This window comes from Lycorma delicatula, chromosome 13, assembly GCF_047948215.1.
Source record: "Lycorma delicatula isolate Av1 chromosome 13, ASM4794821v1, whole genome shotgun sequence".
Lineage (NCBI taxonomy): Eukaryota > Metazoa > Arthropoda > Insecta > Hemiptera > Fulgoridae > Lycorma > Lycorma delicatula.
This window is the reverse complement of record NC_134467.1, coordinates 35,027,734-35,053,939: the sequence shown is the minus strand read 5'-3', so window position 1 is coordinate 35,053,939 and position 26,206 is coordinate 35,027,734. Positions and strand designations below refer to the sequence as shown.

The following is a 26,206-nucleotide window of genomic DNA, read 5'->3' as shown; positions in this document are numbered from 1 at the left end:
CTTTTTCTTAATATAAATGAAATTGGATCAATAATGACATTTTATTATTATAATTATTTTTATTTCAATAAACATTCGTAGATTTATATAAAAGTACAATCAAAAACAATTATTTAGACAACCTGATTTATCTTTTAATTCAGAAATAAATTCTTCCGGACTTATTGGTTTTAAATTTTGGTTGTTTATGAACTGTACAATGCGGTTTAATTTTTCAAAATCTTGAATTGGGCATAACATCTTATAAATCAACTCATGCTGATGTTTGCTTAAGTTTCCATCAACTGCTATATTATACGATATTATCGCTCTCAAAATATCGTTAGAACAATCCATTGGATTATCTACACTGAAATAATATTTTAATGATTTTATAGCGATCTCAGAGTCCTTCCATTGTAATATCTCAACAAATTTATAATTACTTTTTAATTTCATTTTACTCAGTTTAGTCCATATATTTTCAATTTCAAGTTTTGAAATGTAAAACAGTATGTCAGTCATCTGTAAAATAAAATGAAAAGTGTTATTAAAATTATTATTACTATTTGTTAATCGATTATTAATTTACCAGCTGCTCTTAAAACTTGCCCAAATATTTCTTTCTCTACAGCGAGCATGGTAATATTTTTTAACACCAGCCGGTCAGGGCTCACCTACCATCTACACGACTAAACAGTCTGAAGGTACGAACGCGTTAATGAGAATATTAAGCATTTTACAGAAATGGAGAGATTACAGAAATGTAAAAAATATTTTTCTGAACGTTGTTACTTCAGACGATGAATGAGGATATGTATCAGTGTAATGAAGTAGAGTCTTTTACTTTCACAGATCGACCGTTCGTAAGAAGTGTGATTAATTGAAACGCAACAATCAAAGAACATCGGTATCCACGTTATAGGATTTGAATACTATATTGTGGATACCGGTATTCTTTGGTGGTTGGGTTTCAATTAACAATACATCTCAGGAACGGTCTATCTGAGACTGTACAAGACTACACTAGATTTACATTCACACTCTTACGTAATACATTATAACATCCACATTCCTCATCTGAATTAATACCTTACGGTGGTTCCGGAGGCTAAAACAGTAAAAGAAAGAAGATTAACATTTCAGTGCTTTTAGATTTAAGCAGGGTGTAGGTGGAGAATTTAATAGTAATATTATCTATGACGCTGACCATATTGATAACAGGAAATTGGCTTGGCTATGCTGGCACTGTCTTCTTCTTTGATTATTGTGTGTTCGTTTAAGGTTTGTTAGCTGCCAGTCCAGCTGCTTATATTGGCTTAGATCGGACCCCGTATCGCGCCGGCCGGATGCGCGACATATAAAAAAAAATCGCGCAGATAAATAAAGAATTTTTTTGTATTATTAATTTTTAACTAATAATCTTTTTCTTTTCTTGATATACTTAAATAAATATTAGTAATATGTAAATACATTAAAATATAAAACGTACGCTTAGAAATTAAATTAAATAATCTCTAAATTAATTAAATAGAACTGCTTCTAGCGGGATGAATTCGCCGTGTGCAGCCGCCTGGCGCATCACTATTGGTCTGCTTTTTGCAAATAGCAGCTAAAATAAAAACGTGAGCACAATCAACAAACAATAAACCCATATACTATCCTTTTTTATGAGTAACATTTGTTTAGAGATTGGAAGATATCGAGAAAAAATTTTTCCTTTTTTATCAGATGTATTATAGAGAATAATTTAACAAATAAATTTGTTACTTATTAGAAAAAGACAAGGCTAGGGTCAACTGGAAAAGAGTTAGAAGGTTGATGTATCAATTCAGAAAATGTTTTTCCCACTCTTATTAAATAATTTTCTTGAATTTAGCTACTAACAACTACACGTTAACACCGAAAAGCTACAAAATCCTGAAAATATTTAGTTGTTTCCTGAGTTTTTTTGTTTTTTTTTAACAAGGCTATTAACTTCAGTATTTTACTTTTTTATCTCCAAACAAAAGTATAATTTATGATAAATCGTTCAATCTAATGAATCATTGGTAATTTAGGCGCAGCAGTCCGGTGCACCAGGTTGTATTCTCTGCGCCAATAGTATTTAAAATATAAATTTTTGAGAACGTATATCAGTCAAACCAAAAAAAAACACAATTTTTTTTGGTGAGTGATTTGGAAAATGATCTAATTTTTTTTTCAACAAAATAAATCACCACCGTTTTTTTTTCAAACACTTATTCGTTTAAATATTTTTCAAAATTTGTATTTCATATATAGAGCTATTAAGAAATTTCAGCATTTTTTAAAATTATAATCTCGCACCTAAAATCCAGAAAAGGATTTAAAACATTTTTACTTTTCTTAATTTAGCTTGTATTGAAGAGGTTGTTAGATTTATAAATAACTTTACCAAAGGAAATTTGTTAGCTTACATCATATATGTATAAAAGAAAACATTTTTTTAAAGTTTATTTTCCACTTCTAAAAATAGTAACTTTTTAATTTTTATAATGATTTAAAAAAAAATGTCTTTATCACTTAAAAAGCTGTTATAGCTATATTCGAATCGAACATGACAAAAAATTTTACTCCATTACTCTCATAATAAAAATTATAATTTTTTTTGGTAATTCTAGGTTAGCGTCCCCCTTAATTTTTTTTTTATTATGGGTAGTGATAAAAATCTAATGAAATGTTCTAAACTTTGGAATTTTTATTTCTTCAAAATACGTTATATTTGGTAAATATATGTTAATAAATTTAAATTTGGATTTAATTCAGTTTACGGTGTAGATCCGGAGGTATATGGTTAAAAATTACAAAATTCACGTCCATCAAGAAATAACTTATTCAAATAATATTAAATTTATTTCTTACAATTTTCTCCCAATAGAAAATAACAAATAGTTAAATGTCGAAATTTTTTTTTTTTTGAGTTTTATTGCAAACTAATTCTTTTAGTTTTAAAACCACTGAAAAAAAAATTATAAAAAGAATGTACATAAAAATAGAAAAAGAAATTTTGTAACCGTGTTCCTCATATATTACAGTCATAAACAATGAGATAATGTACAAATTTTCCTCCCTCAATAAAATAACGCAGAAGGATATTAAAAAATCCAAAATTCATGAATAAAAACCAAAAATTTAAAACAAACTTAACTTTGTTAAGTAAACAACAGAAAATATGCAAATAATTGAGGTTGTAAAGTAAAAAGAGTCTTTACAAAATTTAAGATTTTGTCTAAATTTAATCAAGAGTTATGTAGTAACTTCTCCATTGTAGGTCAAATATTCACCAGATATGTAGAATTTAATGGATTAATCTGGTATGTCAATAATATACATAACAAACGAAAAACTTAATTTTTTTTAATGTGACAAAATTTCGTGTGTAACTCTATAGCAGAGTTATAGCTGTAGAAGGGAAAGTACTGTAATTGACCCAATTTGGATAAATGCAGTTTTTCCGGACCTTAACTTTTTGACACGTAAGGAACCCAAAAAACTAGATAGAAAATTTCCGGATGTACGTATGTACGCGGGTATGTGCGATGTCTTGCTAAGAATCATTTTATACTTCCAGAACTGGTTGCCCGATTTTGAACAAACTTGATCAAATTTCATTTATATATTGGGCGTTGATGCCGTTAAATTTTCAAATTTAAAGGTCTAGGGCGAAGGTATAGAGCAACGTCAACATCAGCATCTCGAGATTTCCGTTCATCGCATCTGCTGAAGTAATACCTAGTGATGTAATTAAGCTAAAGCAATTAAGAAAAAACTATATTTTGATAAACAAACCCGATTGGTGTAGTGGTGAACTCGTCATCGCAAATCGTTGATTTGCGATGACGTCTCTGTCTCTGTCTCTGTCTTCCTCTTCCAAGAGTGCGATGAACTGAAATAAAATATCGTGATATCGTTCTGCATTAATGTTGTACTCGAAAAAAATAGCACCGTTTATTTTCTTCCGCGATATCGCGCGCCACACGCCCAACTTCTGCGGGTGTAATTTTTTTTCGTGAAAAACGTGGGGATTTTCTGCACTCTAAATTTTACTGTTTTGGCTGTTTACGTAGCCATCCAAATGAAACCGCGCTTCATCTGTTAAAAAATAACAAACCCATAACCCTAATTCCCTCACGCAGAAATCGACGGAACCGTTAACAATATTGTAATCGTTTTTCTTTGTCGGGCTCACGAAGTCGATGAACCGTTTGATTGCAATAAGGTCGTAACTGTAGTGGTTTGGTCGCCCGATGAACAGTTGATTTAGACAAATTAATGTCAGCAGACAAACGTCTGATCGATTTATTTGGCGTGGCGAGTAATCGGTCTTTGATTTCAGTGACTGTACCTGTATTCAACACTGACGCCGATATTTTGTGTTCCTTGTTATTAACAGAACTGGTCTCTCTAAATTTTGCCACTAACCTTAATACTGATGTTTTGTTAGGAGCCGGTTTATCTGGGTACTTATGGCGAAACAAATCTTGCACTGCAACCGCTGATTTCGTACTGAAGTACGACTCGACAATGAAAACACGTTCATCTAGCGAAAACACCATCTTGTCTGTAGCAATACATTGATTGCATCGTTGTTACTATCGGTAGTGTTCTACTGCGTCGCCGCGATATTCAGATGTTGGACGAGTCAATTTCAGTAACGAGTAGGGGAGTAAGCTAGACTTTTGAAATTTAATGGATGAGTGATTGACGGGTTGCGTTTTATATGGGACACCCTACTATTCAAATCCGTATAAAAGTAACAGTATTAATTTATTTTAAACAATTTCTCTTTAAAACTAATTTCTTAAAATATTTTATCAATTAAAAGTCAGATACTTAATGTGTGAATGAAATTAATTTCCAAGATTAGGGTACTGTATTTACCGGCATGGTCAGGAAATTCGTGCAATAATTTTTTAGTTATTTTTAATTTTTAATTCCTGATTTGGTTAATTTCATATTCAGTCTTTATAACTTCTAATGTCTTGTCAAATATTTTTCCATGACCAAAATAATAAATATTTGTTACTCAATATAAATATTTTATTTTTATTTTATTAAAATATATCATTATTTTTATTACCTTATTTAAATCAGTTTCGTTTGAATTTGCTTTAATGAAACCTTTATAGTCTTCTATATTCATATTTAATTTAACAACTTCTTCTAAGTGGTTATTATAATCACAAATATTCCATTTATTTTTTTTTATTAACGCCGAAATATTTTTTATCTTTAACATTTTCTCCTTACCATCATTAATGGTAGTATCAGATTTATACATCTTGTATAACTTAAGAACCAAATTTTTATAACAGTGTCTTTGATTTTTTGATATATTTACAATATCAAAACTAATTGTACTTAATAATTCCAGTAGATATATGTCAACAGATCCATTGTCAAGTATATATTGATCATCTATATCTAATAATGTTTCACCATCCAGACACGTATTTACAAAAATATTTACTAGAAATTCGGATAAATCTTTCCTCCAATCGCTATGATTATAAAATTTTAGATACCTATTGTAGTATATTATTTTTAATCTATCTGAATCATCAAAATGGTATATTGCTTTTACAACTTTAGAACCGAACGCCAATATAATTTTCAAATCATCGCTATTAATATCACTAATTAGTACTTCATTAAACAATTTTCTAAATACATTTATATCCCATAGTTGATAATAACGAAGGAAACATAATGCGTAGTAAACTTCGTTCATTTCGTATATAGAATATTTACTAAAAAAAAAAAAAAAAACATATATATATATATGTAATACAATATCTCTGCAAATATCTACATACAGATTGTAATTCACTTACCAGGACAGGCAGGATCGCTTACACGATCCGCAATTTCATCACTAACTGAAACTTTTGGATGATTCCCAGTTTCTAAAAGACAAAGACGTTTCCCACTGAAAAATAAACTTGGATATAGGAAGACCGATATTCCATTCGGTTCAAAACGCCGTTGAATATGCGTAACTGATTGAAATTTTTCCAACCAATATATGCGCTGAACCGCCTGGTTTAGAGTCAAAATTTCAACCGACACACCTGCATTGTGAGTCGCTTTAACAATAAATCTTGAAAACATTTTTCGTCGATTTATTCTATGTATAAGAGATAAATTATAGGTCATTATAATTGGATACTTTTAGCTCAGGTACTATTTACGTAAACCCTCTACTTTTTTTCCATTAATTTAGTAAAAATTAGTAAATTTTTACTAATTTACATTAGTTTAATGTAACATTTACATTTACAACTACAATTTAATATCTGGAAATCACATAGAAAATATCATTAAAGATATCTTTTTTTTGCGGTAATTAGTTTTATATTTTAATGAAACGTATTTTTAGAAAATCCAAAAAACATGAAACAATAATTCTTAAAACTAACTTAATTTATTACGTAATCTATCAGAATCATATGAGTTAAAATTTATATTATAAATATTTTCTTAATGATCACCTATGTTTCTTTGCATTTGTGATTTAATAATCTGATCGATTCTTCACGTACTCATAGATTTCTGGTTCTCAACATTTTATCAACACGGATAAAAAAAATTGTTTATATTATATTTTCCTATTACGATATTCACAAACGACTAACTATAGTTTTATATTTTGTAATCCTTTCATTTTAAGAAAATAATTTTATCTACAGTCATGAAAGTTGTTTTTGATTTTTATCTTTTTTATTACAATCATTTCTGTACTAAATACATTAGATTTATGTTGTTAAATCCTCCTTAAAAGTTTTAAAAATTGCTTTGTGTTTATGTACATCGTGTGGATGTTATAGTTATGCAGCTTGGAGAATTAGATTTTGGAGGGATTTTTTCAATGTATTCTTTATTAAAAATCTAGATGAACTGAAATATTTTTTTCGTGCTTTTTAAATTTTTTTCTCCATTTTCATTTACTTTTAGGTTAGGTCATGTTTAGAACTGTAAATATAGTTCGTTGACTTCGCAGTATCGTGCAGTTCTGCGGTTTTTTATTGGCGAAGTTCGAAAGAACTTTTTGTTGGTGTGTTAGTCAACCCGACTTTTTTCGTTCACCAAGATTCAAAAATACTAATATTACAACTTTTCGATTTATTATTTTTTTTCAGGGCAGAATACATATAAAACTTTAAATTTTTCCTTTAATTTACCCCGTTCCAAGATTTAAATCAGTCTGGCTTAATTTTAAGAATGGCTCAGAAACATTCCAGTAGGAATGAATAAACATTCTAGGAGAAGAATGAAAACGTTTCCAAATCTACTTTTGCATGATCATTTTTCTTTTTTATCTTTACTAGTAGTAGCCCACGTCCTAAATTTTGTTATATATTTCCTGAATCATCTTTATTTTTCCTGTCTCCCGAATTGGATTCCACAGTGTGTCCTTTTACTTTAATAAGCCTTAATAAGCTTATTTAATAAGCATTTATTATGTTGCTCCTGTTTCCTCACCCATAGGAGCCAGGACTCGGTCTTTATGCTTTGTTTGCCTCCTACTAGAACACCCAAAAACACATTCTTGCCGGGACTACGGTCTTTTCTACAAGAGGACCAGAGAGTCTCCGTGCCTCATCTTTAATATCCATCTGTGCATGCACAAACGAATAAAAGCTCAGCAGGCAGCTGTCCCTCATCCCCTCGTTGTCCAAGCAGCCCTATCCTTACGTTGTATCAATCGTGTGATAAGATCAGATATAGCGCGCAATTGTACCTCATTCACCAACATACAGCTCACGATAATCTCCATCGTAAGTGGTACAGTAATCAATTCACATTGCAACCGCACCCTGTCACAGGTCCGACCGGCAAACACGACAGGATCCGGAGGTTCGAGAATTCCGCTGGTTAAATAAAAGGGTCAAAAGCCCGCAGTCATGCATTCAAATATACCCGGAATACGCCTCGTACAGACAGGAGCTGGGTCAACCTATAGGAGACCTAGCCCCAAACTAAGGTTGATCCAAGGCTTCAACTACAGAATCAGGCGGGGAGTCCAACCGCCCAGTGGAAGAACGATCCCAACGAGCCTGCCAACTTTGAATATACTAAGTTGTATAGCAGCCTTACACGCCCATTGGAGAAGCCCGATCCGCAAGGCGGAAAGCTGCTGAAATGAGGAGACCCCTGCAATAAGCAGCACCGCGTCAGTGGAGACAGAAGTTTACGCAAATACTATGAGGAGAGCTATCCTTTTCTGTACGCCCTCAAGCATACGTCTATTCCTATCGCTCCTCAGTTCCGCCGACCAGACATGAACACTATATAATAGTACCGAGTTGATCACATTACCATAGTGCGCCCGCTTGTAGGCCCGAGGGTCGGCCAAATTACCTAAAAACCTATGCAAGGCAGTCAACATCGCCCCTGCCTTCTATGATAACTGCCGGACATGCACGGTGAAGGAGCGACGGTAATCGAGCCACATACCAACATATTTCGCAGCCTCCTTCTGAAAAACAAGTGTCACCAATCTTAATCCGTTGTGGTGTTAAGAGGCGCCTACCTGCCGGATATTGGTATGCTTGGCATTTCTCTGGCAACCACCCCATTCGGTCGCTCTAAATCATAAGACCGAATATCTGTGCCACAAATGGCTACTGAGACTAACCAGGGCTAAGTAGCTCGTAGAGCTAACCTAAAAGTGTGAGCGGTGTAAGCGTGTATCGTATAACACTCGCTTGCGTGTACCACCATCCCCACTTGTCTTATTTTACTAAAATGGTAGGCGCTCTCCCCTAAACTACTAAAATATTATGACTATCAATCATAAATTTATCTCGTCAAACAGAGCAATTCACTGCCACGCCAAGGCCGCTGAATGCCAGCAATTACCTTTCCACCAATAAAGTGCTTGGAGCCTTAACCTGGCTAATAGCGAGTAATATCTCTCGGTTAGTTGGCTACAACAGCGCGGTAGGAATCTTTCCCTTAGGAAAACTACTCGGCATAGATCGCTTACTAGGAAAACTATGTCGGTTAAACAAAGCAACAACATCAAGGAACTCCGATACGGTGTCATGACCGCTGATGAGTGAGTGGTGATTCTCATCATTCACCGCTCATGATTGGCCAATTTTCCATTTGACTTCTAAGTTCCAGGATGGCCTGAGTTCTGGCACCGTCAAGAGCGAAGCAGTGAAATATTATTTGTTCGTTCGAATGGACCTCCCCGCAGACGCACAGCTCATCAGCTACCAGGCGGAACCGAAACAAATATTACGTTAAGTTTACATGTTGGTGAGCACTCATAAGACCCATCATAAGCCTGGTTGCGTATGATGGGTCCAGGCACGCTAAGATCAAAGGATCTTAGCGTGCCTGGAGCTGTCATGACCACTTGTTCCCGGGGGTTGTCTGGGGAATGCAGAAGGAGTCCCGCTAAGAAATGGTGGTCCGCTGACCTTAGTGTGCTGCGCGCAAGAGTGAGGTCCGAGAGGATAAGGTAACAGCGCTGCCCCTTAACGGGGACCATCGTCAAACACGTGCGCGCTGAGCGTCTTCGGATCTACCGGCGTGCCCGTAATGAATACGTTCACGCCATCAAGGAAGCCAAACTCAAGTTTTGGAAGGACTCCATGCGCAAGTTGCAATGAGATCCATGGCAGCTCGCAAACACTTGTTACATGCTGTCATGGATGCCGTCTCTGTGATGCACAAGCTTGGAAGGACTCCTCGAAAGGATTACGGGCTGTCGGGCCGCCAAATGTACTTGGTGTACCGAGTCGTCTTCGAAAGTATGATCGCATACGCGACGACAGTTTGGGCTCATAGGTTGCAAAGAAATAAGCCACTGCTTCTAACTAAGGAGTGCCCAGCGCAGAGCCATGACAGTATGCACTGGTGTATTTAATACAACCTCCTTCGAGGCTACTACTGTATTGGGAAAGGCTCTCCCAATCGATTTACTGGAGAAAACTCGAGCAGTCATGTGGAAGTTGCGAAGAGGTCGGGAGGCCGAGGCATTTGGGATGCGGTTTCGAGCCGGGCTATAACCGGAGCGGAACGATGATCACAATGCATCGGAACTAAATTTCTTTCAGTTGCCCATCTCCCGTCTGCGGAAGAGGCTATGTAGCCTCGCGATGGAGACATGGCAGCTTGAATAGCACACCACGAGTAAGCGAAGATCCTTGTATAGGTTTATTGAGGATTTGGGGGATGGTATGCCTCGAATTCATTTTTAAAGTCAGCGGGTGCCCAGGTGCTCACCAACCATGTAAATTTAAAGCAATATCTGTTTTCGGGGTCGTTTAGCGGCTGATGTGTTGTGTGTCTGCGAGGAGGTCCAGTCGAACGTGCACATGATGTTCGACTGCCCCGCTCTTGGGGGGCCATAGATCGTGCCACCCTGGAACTTAGAGGTCAGAAGGAAAGTTGGCTGCTCACAAATGGCGAGTCAATGTGGCGAGAGCTGCATTGTCGGACCGTGTTGGAGTTCCTCGATGAGGTTGCGACGTTCAACCGTCATCAGTAGTTTTAAAGGTAGTATAATGTAATACGGATTCTTACACTCCTACTGTGGGAAGCCTTTCTTGAGATAATGGCTGGCCACCAGCCAGATAAGTTCAAAGCGCCATTAATGGTGGATACGTACTAGCTGGCATGCAGCGACCGAGGCGTGGCAGCTTAAATTGCTGTCTTTTATTTATATAACTTATTCAATAGTTTTAATTGTAATAGGGGGTGCGGCTCCCTGATTTAGTTTTAATTTTGACAAGTGAGCGGTTGAGACACATAAGCAGGTGTTGTACAGCACCCTGCTTAATCCGCTCACCCTGATAGGTAGCTCACTAGGAGCTTATAGGAAACGAGGCCGCAAAACCGTTCTAGAGGTATAGTAGCCGTTTCTTGGCACGGACATTTGGTCTATGCACTAGGACGACCGAATGGGGTGGTGGCGGGAGAAATGCCAGTTAACCAAATACCATCCCCCAAATCCTTTATAAACTTACACAAGGATCTTGCTTAGTTGTGGCTTGCCATGATTGATGCCATGCTTCCATCGTGAGGCTGTAAAACCTCCTTTGAAGGCGGGGGATGTGCAACTGTTTGAAATTTAGAACCGATGCATTGAGATCACCGTTGCACTCCGGAACAGCCTTAGCTTGAAACCGTATCCTAAATACCTAGGACTACAGGAACATTGCGGCGTTCCAAATCATAGAGGACAGCTCCAATAAAACGAAGGAAATGCTGCGTCTATGTCAATAAAAATTCCCAAAACGTATTTACAATCTGCGCCTTCCTCCTCGGCAAGAGCATTTAAGTTTCAATCCTCTGTGCAAACCGGTTTATGGTCCCAACCTGCCGGATATAGAAATAATTATTTTAATATTGTTTTATTGTTATTATTATTATTATATATTAATAATAAATTTGCCGCGTCAATGAATACCAAGAAGTACAGCCAAGTTTTAAGTATTACCGGTTAGCCATAGGGCCAAATTCGGCAAGTACGCGTCAGTCTGCGGGCACATTGTTGAGGAGGGACACAATCGCGAGTGCCCGCATAATAAGAAGGCTCCACTATATGTTAACCGTAAAAGGGTGCGCAAAAATCATACGCAGTCTATAGTAAGGAGTGCTGTTGTTGCTTAAGAGCTGTTGAGATCTACATCAACTATTTAATGGTTAGATTTTACCAATTAAATGCCCAGAGTGCCTGTGTAGTCCAGGTTGAGCTAGGTGAAGTGGTTAGAAACAGAGACTCGATGCCTTTCTTCTGCAACACCCGTATGTGGTAACATGTGATCTGCCAGGCTTCCCAAGCTGAAAGAAATTTTTCGTTGGTGATAGTAAATCCGCTGTTCTGTGTAGAAAGTCGAAAGATAGCGGCTTCACACAACAAGCTTCTGACACGCAACACGTTGTTTTCAAGCTTGCAGTGGATGATGTTGACTTTGTTGTTGTTAGTTTGTACTTTCGGTACGGGGATCCATGTGAACATCATTTGGATAGGTTGGATAGAATTGTTAGGCTGGTAATTGGTTGTCCAATTATTATCGGTGTTGATGCGATCACCAAATTGCCTCTTTGGCAAAGTGGGATCACGGTTGATAGAGGCGAACTTTCTGAATGTTTCATTGCGCAGCATAGCTTTTAAGTCAGTAATGTGGCCGGCGAATTCACTACTTTCTCTGGTGCGGTCGAATTGCGGAGGGCCTTCCATGGTACTAACACTGATGGTACCATTGGTAAAGATATCCTTGGTAAGTGTCATAAGTGGTCTGTACTTGATGATTACGCGAGCGATCATCAATTACTAGATTTCGATCTGGTAAGCAGGATGTGCCGTGTGTAAAAGCGATACGTCCTTGTTTAACAGGGGCGCTTCCTGCACAGGCGGATTGACTGGCCTATGTTTTAGAATATACATTCGGCCATACGTCGAGTCTTTGCTTGAGGAGTGGACGATATATTATTATATGACTTGGCTAAGAATTTCTCTTCGACGTAGTTGAGGCCACTTTCTAGTTGATCCCCAGAAATATGAGTTGAGAGAAAGTATTTGGATGGTAAACTGGACTCGGGACTTGATCGCGGTGAAGCAGAATGTGGGCCGGCGCAAGAGAGTCGCACAACGTGAGGGTAACCTTGATCGGCATGCAGCTCTAACTATTGTGGACAATCGTCGGAAATTGACCGAGTATATTCATAAAGTTAGGACTTTGAAGCGTGATTGCTGGCGCTATTTTGTACTAGAGCAGGGAAATAAAGACCCATGGGATTTCGTTTATAATGTTCTCTATAAACTAGGAAGTTTATACTTCCTTTAATAGGGTGTTCCCTACTTCCTATTCCAGGGAAGTAGGAAAGACACTGTTGGTCGTTGAGTTCAGCTCTCTTATGCGGTTGCGGATGACCAGCATCTGCCACATCATGGCTTATACCGACGATGAGTTACTGCTGGTCGAGGGTAAGTCGTGTTCCTAGATAGAACTCTGAGCCGAGCAGGCATGTAAGGTTCTAAGGTTCTGCAGTCTTAAACAAACGATGGTTTTCATAGCAGAGAAAACTACTATGATGATTCTGAATGGCCTACTATCTGCGGCACGCCACCCGCGTGTCGTGATGGATCCGGTTAGGTCTATGACATATGGGAGCCATCCTTGATGACAAACTACAATTCAGGGATAAACGTTTTTGCACGAAAGGCAATCTTTGGTGAACGTAGAGCCATCCATCCTGATAGGGATTGAATTACTGTACCGTGCATATTCTTTAGAAATGTGTCTGTGAGGCCATAATGCTGTACGCTGAGCGCGTTTGGGTTCATCGTTCAATTTCAATGATGGTGGGACATATTATTGCGTGCCCATCGTCTGCTGCTGGCTGTAGTCGGATTTTTTTACAACCGTCTTGATAGAGGCAATCTCTGTAATCGCTGGCATAAAATTTATTGAAAATCTAGCTACTAAACGTAGCGAGCGGTATATTTCCAACATAGCAGGCCTTCTCACTTCTTAGGAGTTTGCAGGAAATAGTAGACCAAGGTTTGATTCTTGGCAGGTTAGGTGGGACGATTCTTCTACCGGTCGTTACACGTATGGTATATTTCCAAATTTTAGAAAGTTGCGAACTACTAGCTGGTTTTCTCCCAAGCGGTACTCAACGCAATTCCTCTCAGGACATGGTGCGATTATAAATTGTTTGGCTATATTTGGATATGTTGAAACGGACCAGTGAACTTACGCTAGAGTTGACGACACTGTGAACGATGTCCTCTATGTCTGTTTCGGTTACGAAGGTGAACGTACCAGAGTTGCCAGGGAACTGGACAGACTAAATTCCTGTCTTGATCAGCAAGTCAATTGGTAAACTCGTAGAGAATGGTCTATTGTGGTTGGCTTCCTTCGTTTTCTCGCCTCCAGCGGAACTACTGAAGGAGTATAAGTAGAATAGAACCCCTTGTTCCTAGGGACCGCCTGTACAGCTGATTGGCCGGAGGTAGGCGTATTGGAATCGATCCGCGATTTGATTGAAATTGTGGTGATTATTTTGACTCGTTAGCTGTCAGCGGAAAGGCGACTGCACAGCTGAAAGCATTGGTTACCATGCAGCCGTGAGCTGTAGAACAGTTTTGATGAGGGCAGTTTTTGAATGTGCATATGACGTTGTCGGGGGGATCACAACCGCACTGCTGAGCGCATGGTTCCTATGCATCCGTGAGGCGTAGCGTTATTGGGCGATGGTTGAAAGGAAGTAAATATCATGCGGGATAAAAGTCTGGGGTATGAACTAAAATTATTTCACTAAGCTAGCTAGGTTAAAAATTCTGTTGTTGCGAACAACATTGCTAGTTGTATGATATTATTGTTATTTCCACAATCCAAACGATATTTACAAACTGGTCCTGTAAAATGTAGCAATAGGAGCATGGCTCGTGCTTCCGCGAATTCGGTTTGCTGGTTTAGAGTGCAACAATTGACGACATTCAAGATGTCAGTAAGAGGCCTGCAACGAAGGATAAAGGTGAGTTAAAAAATCACCGAAATAATTGTTCAACGATGGATTCACATCGGTGGCATCCCAACCGAGGCCTGGCTTATTACTGTGACTTGTAATCAGCTGATCGTCTTTTAGCTGATACGAATCCTGTTAAAGACCATCAGAACTATGAATCGCCACATGATGGACGACTTCCCCTACGGGTTTTGGGATGTTTGTAAACTAAATAAAAATGTATAATAACTTACCCTTCTGCTTTTTTGTTTAAATCTATAACTGCTGATACAAAAGGATATGGGCATCCGAATTGTTGTACTTTTGTAGGATTTTTTCTTTGTGTTTTATGAAAATCAATACTTGTTAACCAGCTGTTAACTTGAATATGCATCACGTTCATATATTTAGTTAATTCTTCTAAATATTCTTTTGATGTTACAATGGTAGGCATTATTTCATATGTTTGAAATCTTTTAACAAATTTTTCATCACAAAATAATTTCCATTGTTTCCAAGGCATTGCTTCCATTACATTTTTTACACAATTCATTCTGTTTGCAAGAAAAAATCTTTTTATAGCTAAAAGTATTTCTTATCATTTTATGTTAAAGGGAAATTCTAAAATTTCTTTGTAAATATAATATAATAAATAAAAAGCACCACAATTATAAATTCAGTGTATTCATACATTAAATTATTAAAGTAAATTAAATTAATATAATTTAATAAAAATTACATTTTTAATTTTAATTTTGAATTAAATGCTAATTTCGAAATGCAACATCCTAATTCCTTTTTCTAACTAAAATGGGAGAGCTTTTTAATTATGCTCTGTTAATATACAACGTGATTCCAAATTGCGCGGCAATCTCTTAGGAGATGATTATGTAGCTAAAAATAAAAAAAAAGTTCATATAAACACTCGTCAGAAAACGGTTCTTTTGAGAATTATGCTTAATCGAACAATTAGCACTTCCGTCTGCTACCTTTGTGAAATGAAGCATGACTTAAATTCTTAGGACAGAAATCGAGCAGTCGATTTAATACTTCTATACGGTTATTGATCAATAAAGTTAAATAGAAGTGGTTGGACCCGTCTATCTTACTTCGGTTTTAAGAAAAACCGGGTAAAACACGAAACTTTTGTCGGAAAATACATTTTTTCGTTTGAGAATAGAATACCTTTATTAATTTAACAATAAAAAATTTCTACTTACCTTTGTACATAATTTAATTTTGAGAAAATTGATATTCATAACGTCTATTAAAATTAAATACAAATTTAATAAGACATTCAACTTTAATTAGGAACTAAATACAAAAACCAACTGGATTGTAAAAGTGATACGATTTTAAAAATAAAAATTCTATAGATTATAAAAATAAATTTGAAAGACATCCTTTTATAACATCCGTTTTCATATGCTGGCAATAAAAGTTGATCAACAAGTAAGTATAGAGTCTAAGATTGAATATTCATTTGAGCGGTGTTTGTGATGTTACTGTTCGGTTAGTGTGAACCCAAAAATGTTTTTTTCCATTTGGAGAGTTGACGGATATGTAGATGATTTATGGTAAAATAAATAAAAATGGATTTGCTTCTGTCCACGAACACTGGAAAAATTAAACAGATCGAAGAGTACCGGTTTGTAAAACATTTGATGGTTTTGAGAGGCGAGTTCAAGAAACAGATGAGAGTTATGAGCGTTTATACCACAACGATTCAATGCTGGTGATGAATATATTGTGAGAAATTTCAACGCTGGTGATCAGGTACAATTTTGTATACGGTACAATGATCTCCCAATTCAAGTTGAAGATGATTCTCACATCACTTTCATTTTTCTCAATTAAGTAAGTAGGGAACGTTACGGAAGCAAATTTTTTACCTATTCTATACAACAGTGGAAAACGGTTATAACGATCTGATATTGATAAACAAATAAAATTGTGTCGATGCTTAGTTAGAAAATGTGAACTTCCAATTTCCTTAGAAATATTTCAATATCTGATTAATCGTGTTGTCAAAAAATTGCATTGTAAATTATTGAAACGCTCACAATTGAACAAAAGGAAACCTATATAGACGGCTACATGTCATTTCCAGAACACATTTTCGTTAAATGTATGGTATCATCTTAGTGATAATCTTATAGGCCCTTTTGTCTTACCGCCTTTCCTTAATGCAAATCGTTAGTTAATTCTTCCTAAAACAAATATTATGAAAATGTTGGAAGATATTCCACTTGCAGATAGAATGCAGACGTGGTTTCCCGAAGTTGACGAACCTGCTCACTACTGTCATGATGTGGTAAATAATTTAAATAACATATTTCGTAAGCAATAGATTCGTGAAAAGGATTACTATTCTGGCTACCTGGATCTCACTTTAGCCGTCTTTCAACTTTTATGTTGCACGAAGTCGTTCGTTTATTCCGCTCGTACTGTCACACAAGAAGAATTGACACATCGTATAGTAGAAGTTGCAGCTACTGTTAGAAATAGTAATGATGCTATTAAATTTTCCCGGCTAGTATCGATTCGCCGAGCTTGACTATGCATCAAGTAGAATGGCGTCCCCATTCAGCAAATGCTTAAAAGAAATGATTCCTGCTGGGAGAGTGTAGCCAGATTCGTCGGGAGAATTCTCAGACGGCCGATTGGGATAGTCCTGATTCAGGTAAAAATCAGGTAGGCCTTCACAGGCTAGGATAGAAGGAGTCAGCCTGAAGTAACACGTAAAACGATTCTGGGTTGTGTCCTGGTAGAAAGTAGGTTGGTTTGATTCGGTTATCTGCTGATGTTGGTTGAATAAGATTACCAGTGGGAGCCGAAACTCTGTGCGTAAATGCAGGTCCACCTCTTTACCACAAAAGAAAAAAAAAATATTATTATTATTAGTTAAATTATTAATTAATACAAATTATAAAATATTATATATTAATTGAAAGTATAGGTAACTGATGTTCATGTGACGTTTTTTTATGAAGAAAAAATCCGTGTGTGATATTTATTACAATATGAGGTTATATACCTATCAGGATTTTTATCCAAATGTTGAAGAAATAAACCGTATTCGGTTACTCCCCATTTATATTTAATTAAAATATTCAATAATTCTCTTGCATCTACAAAACTAATATCCCATGATTTTACGTTATTTGATACCTGAAAAAAAAAATATATATATATATATTAATGCTTAAATTAAAATATACTAATAATTTTTAATTTTTGCATACTTGTAAGTTAACTTGGGTCTATTATTTACAGCCGGAGTCAAACGTAAGAAATCGAAACATCCGGAAAAAAATTAAAAACTTACCTGTGAGCCTGTAATAAAAGTGTTCATCACGAAGAAACACAGAAACGTTTAGGATATTTTCTACTGCTGGATATAATGATATAAAATAAGAAACCACCAATTTTACTCTTTAATTTGGGTCCTCAAAATTACACTAGGGTTTTTTTTTAAACATCTGAAATCTTTTGCCTTCCGTATTCGGAAAAAGCGTTTCCGCTTTCTGTCTGGAAATCATAGGTCTTATGATTACATAAAAGTTTTCAGCAGTAAAAGAGTTATTTTCACCAGTAGATCATGTTGTTAAATTTTTCAGATTTTCTAGAACACTTTTTTAATTCACGATGTTTTATAAGGTTTCTATTTATTGATTATTTTCACGAACAACATATTATTTACAAAGAGTATTATTTTGATATGCCAAAATAATAAATGAAACATATTATCAGGAGGAAATGTTCAAGTTTTATCTCAAAATATGTTTCTTTCAGCTTCATGATAAGCCCCGAACTCATACTAGACACAGGAAACGTTTCAAAAAGTAAATAAAGAATGTTGATACATTCATTTAATTTTCCGATTTCGTACGATTAGAATTTTTTTAATGGTCTTTCCAATGGGTTGTTTTTATGAAGCGTCGAATGGGTGGGTTGTTCAAGAAAAACCAAGACACCTGGGGAAAACATATAAAAAGGGAAAAAATTCTTTTCTAGTGAAATAAAAAACCACGCAGAAAGTTCGGAGAAGCGTTTAAATGTAGACGGGGATTTAGATTATTGTTGTTGAAAAATGATTAATCTTTGTACAAAAATGTGTTATTTAATTATTGAACTAAGCTTTTATTAAAATACAATTCGGTTAAAACTGTGGAAAATTTTTAATGTTTTTGTAAAACGGTAAGTTCAGTTTAATTATTATTATTACAAGGAAAATATTATTTACATTTTTCTCTCTAAACAAGCTGATAAGGAAGTCCTGCGTATAACAAATATCTGTGACCTGCTTTTGTACTTTGATAGTAAACTATTTATTTACATCAAAGCCAGAAGGAATTTGAGGTTATATTTTCCTTGGAGATTTCGTAGAATCAACATAATCAAACATTTTTATAAAACTAGTTTGTTATATCTAATGTAAAGATCGCTGGGAAAGGTTTCTCCTAAGTTTGGAAAACTTGTGTAGTTCAAAGACATGCTAGTAATGTATACTCTGCGTTGTTGTCTATCAGTTGACGCGATGTATTATCTTTGATTACTTTGATAAAAAGACTTATATACATAAATTAATACATAAATTAAAATCTAATAATGTGTTAAACAAAGATGGTACACCAATATATAATACGAAAGGTAAAGTCGATAGATGGGTGGAATATATTGAAGAGTTATACGGAGGAAATGAATTAGAAAATGGTGTTATAGAGGAAGAAGAGGAAGTTGAGGAGGATGAAATGGGAGAAACAATACTGAGATCTGAATTTAAGAGAGCATTAAAAGATTTAAATGGCAGAAAGGCTCCTGGAATAGACGGAATACCTGTAGAATTACTGCGCAGTGCAGGTGAGGAAGTGATTGATAGATTATACGAACTGGTGTGTAATATTTATGAAAAAGGAGAATTTCCGTCAGACTTCAAAAAAAGTGTTATAGTTATGATACCAAAGAAAGCAGGGGCAGATAAATGTGAAGAATACAGAACAATTAGTTTAACTAACTCATGCATCAAAAATCTTAACTAGAATTCTATACAGAAGAATTGAGAGGAGAGTGGAAGAAGTGTTAGGAGAAGACAAATTTGGTTTCAGGAAAATTATAGGGACAAGGGAAGCAATTTTAGGCCTCAGATTAATAGTAGAAGGAAGATTAAAGAAAAACAAACCAACATACTTGGCGTTTATAGACCTAGAAAAGGCATTCAGCATTTCAAAAAAATTAGGGTTCAAATACAGAGATAGAAGAACAATTGCTAACATGTACAGGAACCAAACAGCAACAGTAACAATTGAAGAACATAAGAAAAAGAGTCCGACAACGATGTTCCCTATCTCCGTTACTTTTTAATCTTTACATGGAACTAGCAGTTAATGATGTTAAAGAACAATTTAGATTCGGAGTAACAGTACAAGGTGAAAAGATAAAGATGCTACGATTTGCTGATGATATAGTAATTCTAGCCGAGAGTAAAAAGGATTTAGAAGAAACAATGAACGGCATAGATGAAGTCCTACGCAAGAACTATCGCATGAAAATAAACAAGAACAAAACAAAAGTAATGAAATGTAGTAGAAATAACAAAGATGGACCACTGAATGTGAAAATAGGAGGAGAAAAGATTATGGAGGTAGAAGAATTTTGTTATTTGGGAAGTAAAATTACTAAAGATGGACGAAGCAGGAGCAATATAAAATGCGAATAGCACAAGCTAAACGAGCCTTCAGTAAGAAATATAATTTGTTTACATCAAAAATTAATTTAAATCTCAGGAAAAGATTTTTGAAAGTGTATGTTTGGAGTGTCGCTTTATATGGAAGTGAAACTTGGACAATCGGAGTATCTGAAAAGAAAAGGTTAGAAGCTTTTGAAATGTGGTCCTATAGGAGAATGTTAAAAATCAGATGGGTGGATAAACTGACAAATGAAGAGGTATTGCTGCAAATAGATGAAGAAAGAAGCATTTGGAAAAATATAGTTAAAAGAAGAGACAGACTTATAGGCCACATACTAAGGCATCCTGGAATAGTCGCTTTAATATTGGAAGGACAGGTAGAAGGGAAAAATTGTGTAGGCAGGCCACGTTTGGAGTATGTAAAACAAATTGTTGGGGATGTAGGATGTAGAGGGTATAGTGAAATGAAACGACTAGCACTAGATAGGGAATCTTGGAGAGCTGCATCAAACCAGTCAAATGACTGAAGACAAAAAAAAAAAAAAATATGAAATATATACGAAAAGAAATGCAAGACTAAATACTCCTGTTCTATATACTAGAAAAATCATGTTGAAGAATATTAATGTTTATTTTGATGTCGATATATATCTTTCTTTGTTTTTCTGGTTAGCCTCCGGGAACAACCGTAAGGAATTAGTTAAGAGGATGAATGTGGAAAATATGAATGAATCTAATTAATGTGTAGTCTCATACAATCTCACGTTTATCCTTTCTAACTCACCAGTGGTCTACTGGTGAATTCTTCATCGAAAATCATCTATTTCAAAGTCGAGGGTTCTAAAGTTCAAATCCTATTAAATGGTGTTACGTTTGTACGGATGTGAATACTATATCGTGGATATCAGTATTGTTTGTTGCTGGGTTTTAATTAATCATAGACCTCAGGTATGGTCGACCCGAGACTTACAAAGCCACGTTTTATTTATATTTATACATACCATGCTCATTCATCCTCTGAAGTAATACCTTACAGAGGTTACCTCGGATAAAAGAAAAAAAAGAAAAGTTGACTTTTCCTGAGATCTGTGGTTAATTAAATCCAACCACCAGTGAACAGGAATATCCATGATTTAGTATTCAAATCTGTATAAAAGTAAACTGCCTTTACTAGGATTTCAACCTCAGAACTCTTGACTTTGAATTCAGCTATTTTTCAATGACGAGTTCACCATTAAACCAAACTAATTGGTTGACGTCCATATATCTGTAATTAACTAAAACATCTTAACATTGTAATTTGATGTCAAAATTTATCATCTGTACAAAAGTGGAGATTTAGCTATTTTCAGTAGGTGCGTTTCAGGATTAAAATACTTATTACCGTAGCATTGAGTATGATGTCTTTAGCACAAAAATGAGTGCTTTTCAAAAGGAAATTGTTACAAATGTTATGGGTTGAATGATTTTTTTTTTTGCTCATTCATTTTACTTTTGTCTATACATTTAAGAATTGCACATAAGTGTTTTGTGTTATAACTAAATTAGCTGTAATATTGTGCGAAGAGAATTTTTTTTTTTTTGTGGGAATTTTTATATCAAACCATAGGAAACGTTTTTATATTTATGTAATTTTATTTATTATGGAACAGTTTCATTCAATTTTATTTTAAGTTTTTCAGATTGATTAATTTTTTCAATTTTCAAAGATTTAAAAAAAATTAAAACTATTGTCTGTATTTCTCGATTTAATGAAATACAGAAAAAAACGGTTTTTTCCATTAAAATTAAAAGTTTTTTTTTTGTTTTGAAAGACCGGGCTTCTACAGGTATAGCATTAGCGTGGTGGTTATAGATAGCGTGTAAAAAGATGCCGGTATTGATCTGGATTCGATACCGGAACTTCCACACAAAAAAGCCGAGTCTCTACTTACTCAGCTACATAGATCTCTTAAAACTTCTCGTTTAAACTTTTAAATAAATTTTGAGAACTATATAATTTGATAATATATTAATGCAAATAATAATAAGTTTATTTAAAAATCATACCTCTTCCATATCAGAAGGTTTAAGCTGTGGTTCAAGACTGGATACCATTTCAACACATTTGTTATATAAACCTATTTGCTTTTTAGAAAAACCAAAATTTTCACACGTTCTTTGAAATACATCGTCAGTATTTATTTTTGCAAGTGCCGTTGTTAATTTAAATTTAGTTAGTTTTACTTCTGCGTAAATATCATTGCATAAACTGATAAATATTAAAAATTGTATTAACCATAAATATTTGTACGAGTAAATTGGACTCATTTCGTTTATCTAAAAAAAAAAAAAATATAAAAAAAAATTATTAAATTATGAACAAATATTAAATTAATAAACAGGTAAAAAATTTACATTTATTTATTAAACTAACATCCCCGTTTCGGATTTTCCAGTTCTTTATTGTTACTTAATTTGCCTTTCGTGGACAAAATTTACCTGCCTTCCCATAGGCAGGTTCAGCCAGTCGCGTACGCAAATTAACAATAGTAGATACGGTTACAATAGTAATTCTATAATTGTTTAGTCACAATTACAAGTTAAATTGTAATTTCTATGGGATGACACCTGAAACCACTGTTCCGTTATGTTTAATGGTTTGGCTAAAATTGGAGAAGTTGATTGAAGAAATCCTAAGGATGAGTGAAAAGGATTACAGAAAATGGGGGATTGAAACCCGGGTGGAAAACATGCTGAGGGTGAAAAGCCGCCTGTATGTCCGTGAAAAGGCTGAGCCGGACCTGGATACCCCCGCTTCAGTAGTCAGAGGGAAACAAATAAATTAAAATAAGAATATCCAGAACGGTCTGGCCGAACTGCCATACCAAACCTACTGCCGGCATTAACTTTTAATATTATACATATGTAACGTTTGATCCATCACAGTCAATAGTAATGAAAAAACCATGTTTATCTATATGCCTATTATATACATTAAAATCTACCAGAAATAAGTTGTGTTTATTAAAATTAACAATTTGTTATATTAGATGTGATACAGACGACACAAGGCACGACGTTTCGTATCGAGTACGCGGTCTCGGGATGCGAAGAAAAAGTGTTTAGACAGCCATTTACGTTGTTCGAACAGCCTTTTACCAGCTTCTCGTTTTTTTTTTCATTTGCAAAAACAAAAAACGATTTCTGAGTTTGAATAAACCACAGAACGGCCGAGAGAAAAGCAGGACAAGGAAAACTACTTTCGGTCAGAATTTTCCAACCCGCTTGGAAGATTCGGTACGTAATTGTGCGAGTCGTTGCACAGCGGCAGTTAGAACAAATATGGTGCACTATACTCATATGGTGCAGAATGCAGTTAATTTTTTCACGTAACCGCAACTACATTAATATATATATATATATATATATATATATATATATAATCTACCCTTATTTTTGTTTTATATATATTATAATTTTTATTGAATAAAAGCCTCATCGTTTTCTTGTTGTATAAAAACGACAATAGTGTACGCGTTTTAAATATGTAATCACACTAAAACACTAATTATTTTCGGGCGAATTTTTTCTGAGAATTTTAAATGTATATAGAATTTTCATTGTTTCTTTTTTAATCCTTTAAACACTGAATTTCAAATAATCCTTTCGTGGTAAGCGCTTAATCCATAAGAACTGTGCTAATAATAATTTGTAAACTGTGATTACAAGTTTTCATCAATTTTTTTCAGGGTGTTCTTTATGAATCAGTCACGACACACGAGATATATACATATGTTTATATATATATATATATATATATGAAAATTTATATTAATTCTTTTTATATAAATCGAGATATAAACTTATATATGCGAATTTATGTGGCCCAACGTCACATCGACCGAGACCCGTTCGAAGAAATTTTCTAGTAAAGTCAAATCACCTTTACGTAGTAAACGGTTTCTGTATACATATATATATGTTGATGTATATATATATATACACATCAACATATTATGGATGAACATGTAAACATACCTACAATCAAAACTACTCCCAAAAAGTGTATTGTACAGCCATGTTAGTAAAAAAATTACTTACGTTGAATAAGAGTGTAACCTAAATGCTTTTATGTCCAACAGTAACTAGAATATTATGAAATTTAATGAATTTTAATGCTTAAATATTACGTACAATTTCACAAAAAACACATACTGTATAACATCAGTTACACTTGAATAAAGAAATTGTAACTTGCAGTAATGTTGCATCATTTTCTAATTTATTGTGGTGCAAAATATTACGTACAATTATACAAACACTATATAACATCAGTTACACTTGAATAAAGAATTTGTAACTTGCAGTAATGTTGCATCATTTTCTAATTTACTGTTTCTGTTATTCATCTAAATTGCGTATATTATTACATTTGTTTTAAAATATTATATATGTATAAATATTAATAATATTTCTATTAGATTTTTGGAATTGAATTTAAAATTTATTCATAATTCTTTTTAAAAATGGCAAAAGGAAATACCTTGTATTTAAAAATCAGAGACATTTAATAAATTTTTATTATTATAATAATTTAATTAGAATATTTAATCAGATAAAAATATTTAGAGGAAATCATCAACTTCAAATTAAAATAATGATTTCCTTTGCAAACCAGATTGCCCAAAATTAAAAAAGTACAAGATTTAACCCGGTAGAACTACAATAAAAAATACCTTTTAGTAACTCCAAAATTCGCCGAGCCTATACAAAACAGTCATTCTCGCAAAGGCAGTGTATACCAAGGAAACGTTTTTCAAATTAAATTGAAGCTAAAACCGAATTAGCTAAAACTAAATAAAGCAGGACATAGAAGTGTTTGAATATATTTAAGCAAATATTATCAGAAAAATGGGATCTGGAAAATTCCCACTAACGGAAAAGTATACAAAGAAATCGACCCGATTATCAGTGTGATGATGAAGAAAAGGTTTTCAATTTCTTGAAAATGCCTGAAGGCCGAATTTAAGCCGTAGATCGCAATGTATATAATTTCTTGCGATACCATCTTCCCCCACTACTCATAAATTGTCCACTATGTTTTTATTCTCCTTTATAATTAGATTTTCGATAGCATACAAAGTGATTAAGAGGTTGTTTTTTTATAAATGTAATCTTGTAAAAGGTAGGTCATAACATGCAACGCCGCCACAATCAGGATTATGTTTGTTACAGATTTAATATTTCCTTTATAAATTTTGGTGACGTGTCTTTCGTATGATCGGGACCCGTATGTATATGAAATTCCGAATGTGTAGAATTAAAAAATTAAAAAAAAATTTAATTTAATATTTTGTTGAGTTTGTCGGTAACAAATGTGGCTTATTTTGATTTCTGGTGAATATAATCTTCATGTAAATTCGTAAAAATCAGTTTCTAGATCTCCAGAAATTAGATCTCTTACAACGGTTGAAGAAATGTGAAAATTTTTGAAAAATGATTCAAATTTTATCCATTTTCTAATATACGAAATGAGATATTTATATATACTTGGTCTTTCAAATCCGCTTAAGATAAATACTTAAAAATCATTTTAGGGTTTTTTTCTGAATATAAACGGGTTAAGGAGTGCGATGCTCAACAATGTGGCAGCTTGATCAACAGAAGCACGGCCACTATTACTGTATTTACAATGTTGCAAGTTTCACCTGGCTCCCGTCACATGACAAAATTTATAAATTAAAAATAAATTTATCGGAAAAGAAAATTGATCATATAGGGTTGGCGAAGCCGTGATTGAGATACTAGTTTTATATGTGGAAATTCTATGATAAACATGAAGGACTATATTTGCTATTAAACAGCTTGGGTTAATTTTCTTTTTCATTTATATCGATTTGAATCGCCTAAAATGTATAAATTGAGTTATTTTTTTTACAATTATTTATTTAAAAAATAGCCGGTTGGGACTTGCTCGATCGCCCGAATGTCTCATTAGTATACTTTGCTCCCTGGACTCTCCAAGCATTCGTATACTCATGTCTGTGAGAATATTTAGTATTT

General features: G+C 34.5%; 1 protein-coding gene across 2 annotated transcripts; it reads right to left on the bottom strand.

Annotated features, from left to right (window-relative positions):
* Positions 1-39: 39 nt before the first annotated feature.
* On the bottom strand, positions 40-24,402 carry LOC142334141 (uncharacterized). 2 transcript variants are annotated; one of them, XM_075381900.1, is made up of 6 exons: positions 24,245-24,402; positions 22,211-22,480; positions 17,510-17,643; positions 14,727-15,026; positions 5,081-5,750; positions 40-504 (listed from the first exon to the last, which is right to left on the bottom strand). In XM_075381900.1, exons 2-6 carry the CDS (start codon positions 22,469-22,471, stop codon positions 100-102), a joined length of 1,770 nt encoding a protein of 589 aa, XP_075238015.1. In that variant the 5' UTR covers positions 22,472-22,480; positions 24,245-24,402; the 3' UTR covers positions 40-99. The 2 variants fall into 2 exon arrangements, with proteins under 2 accessions (XP_075238015.1, XP_075238017.1); XM_075381902.1 differs by having other exon boundaries at positions 24,182-24,344.
* Positions 24,403-26,206: the final 1,804 nt, after the last annotated feature.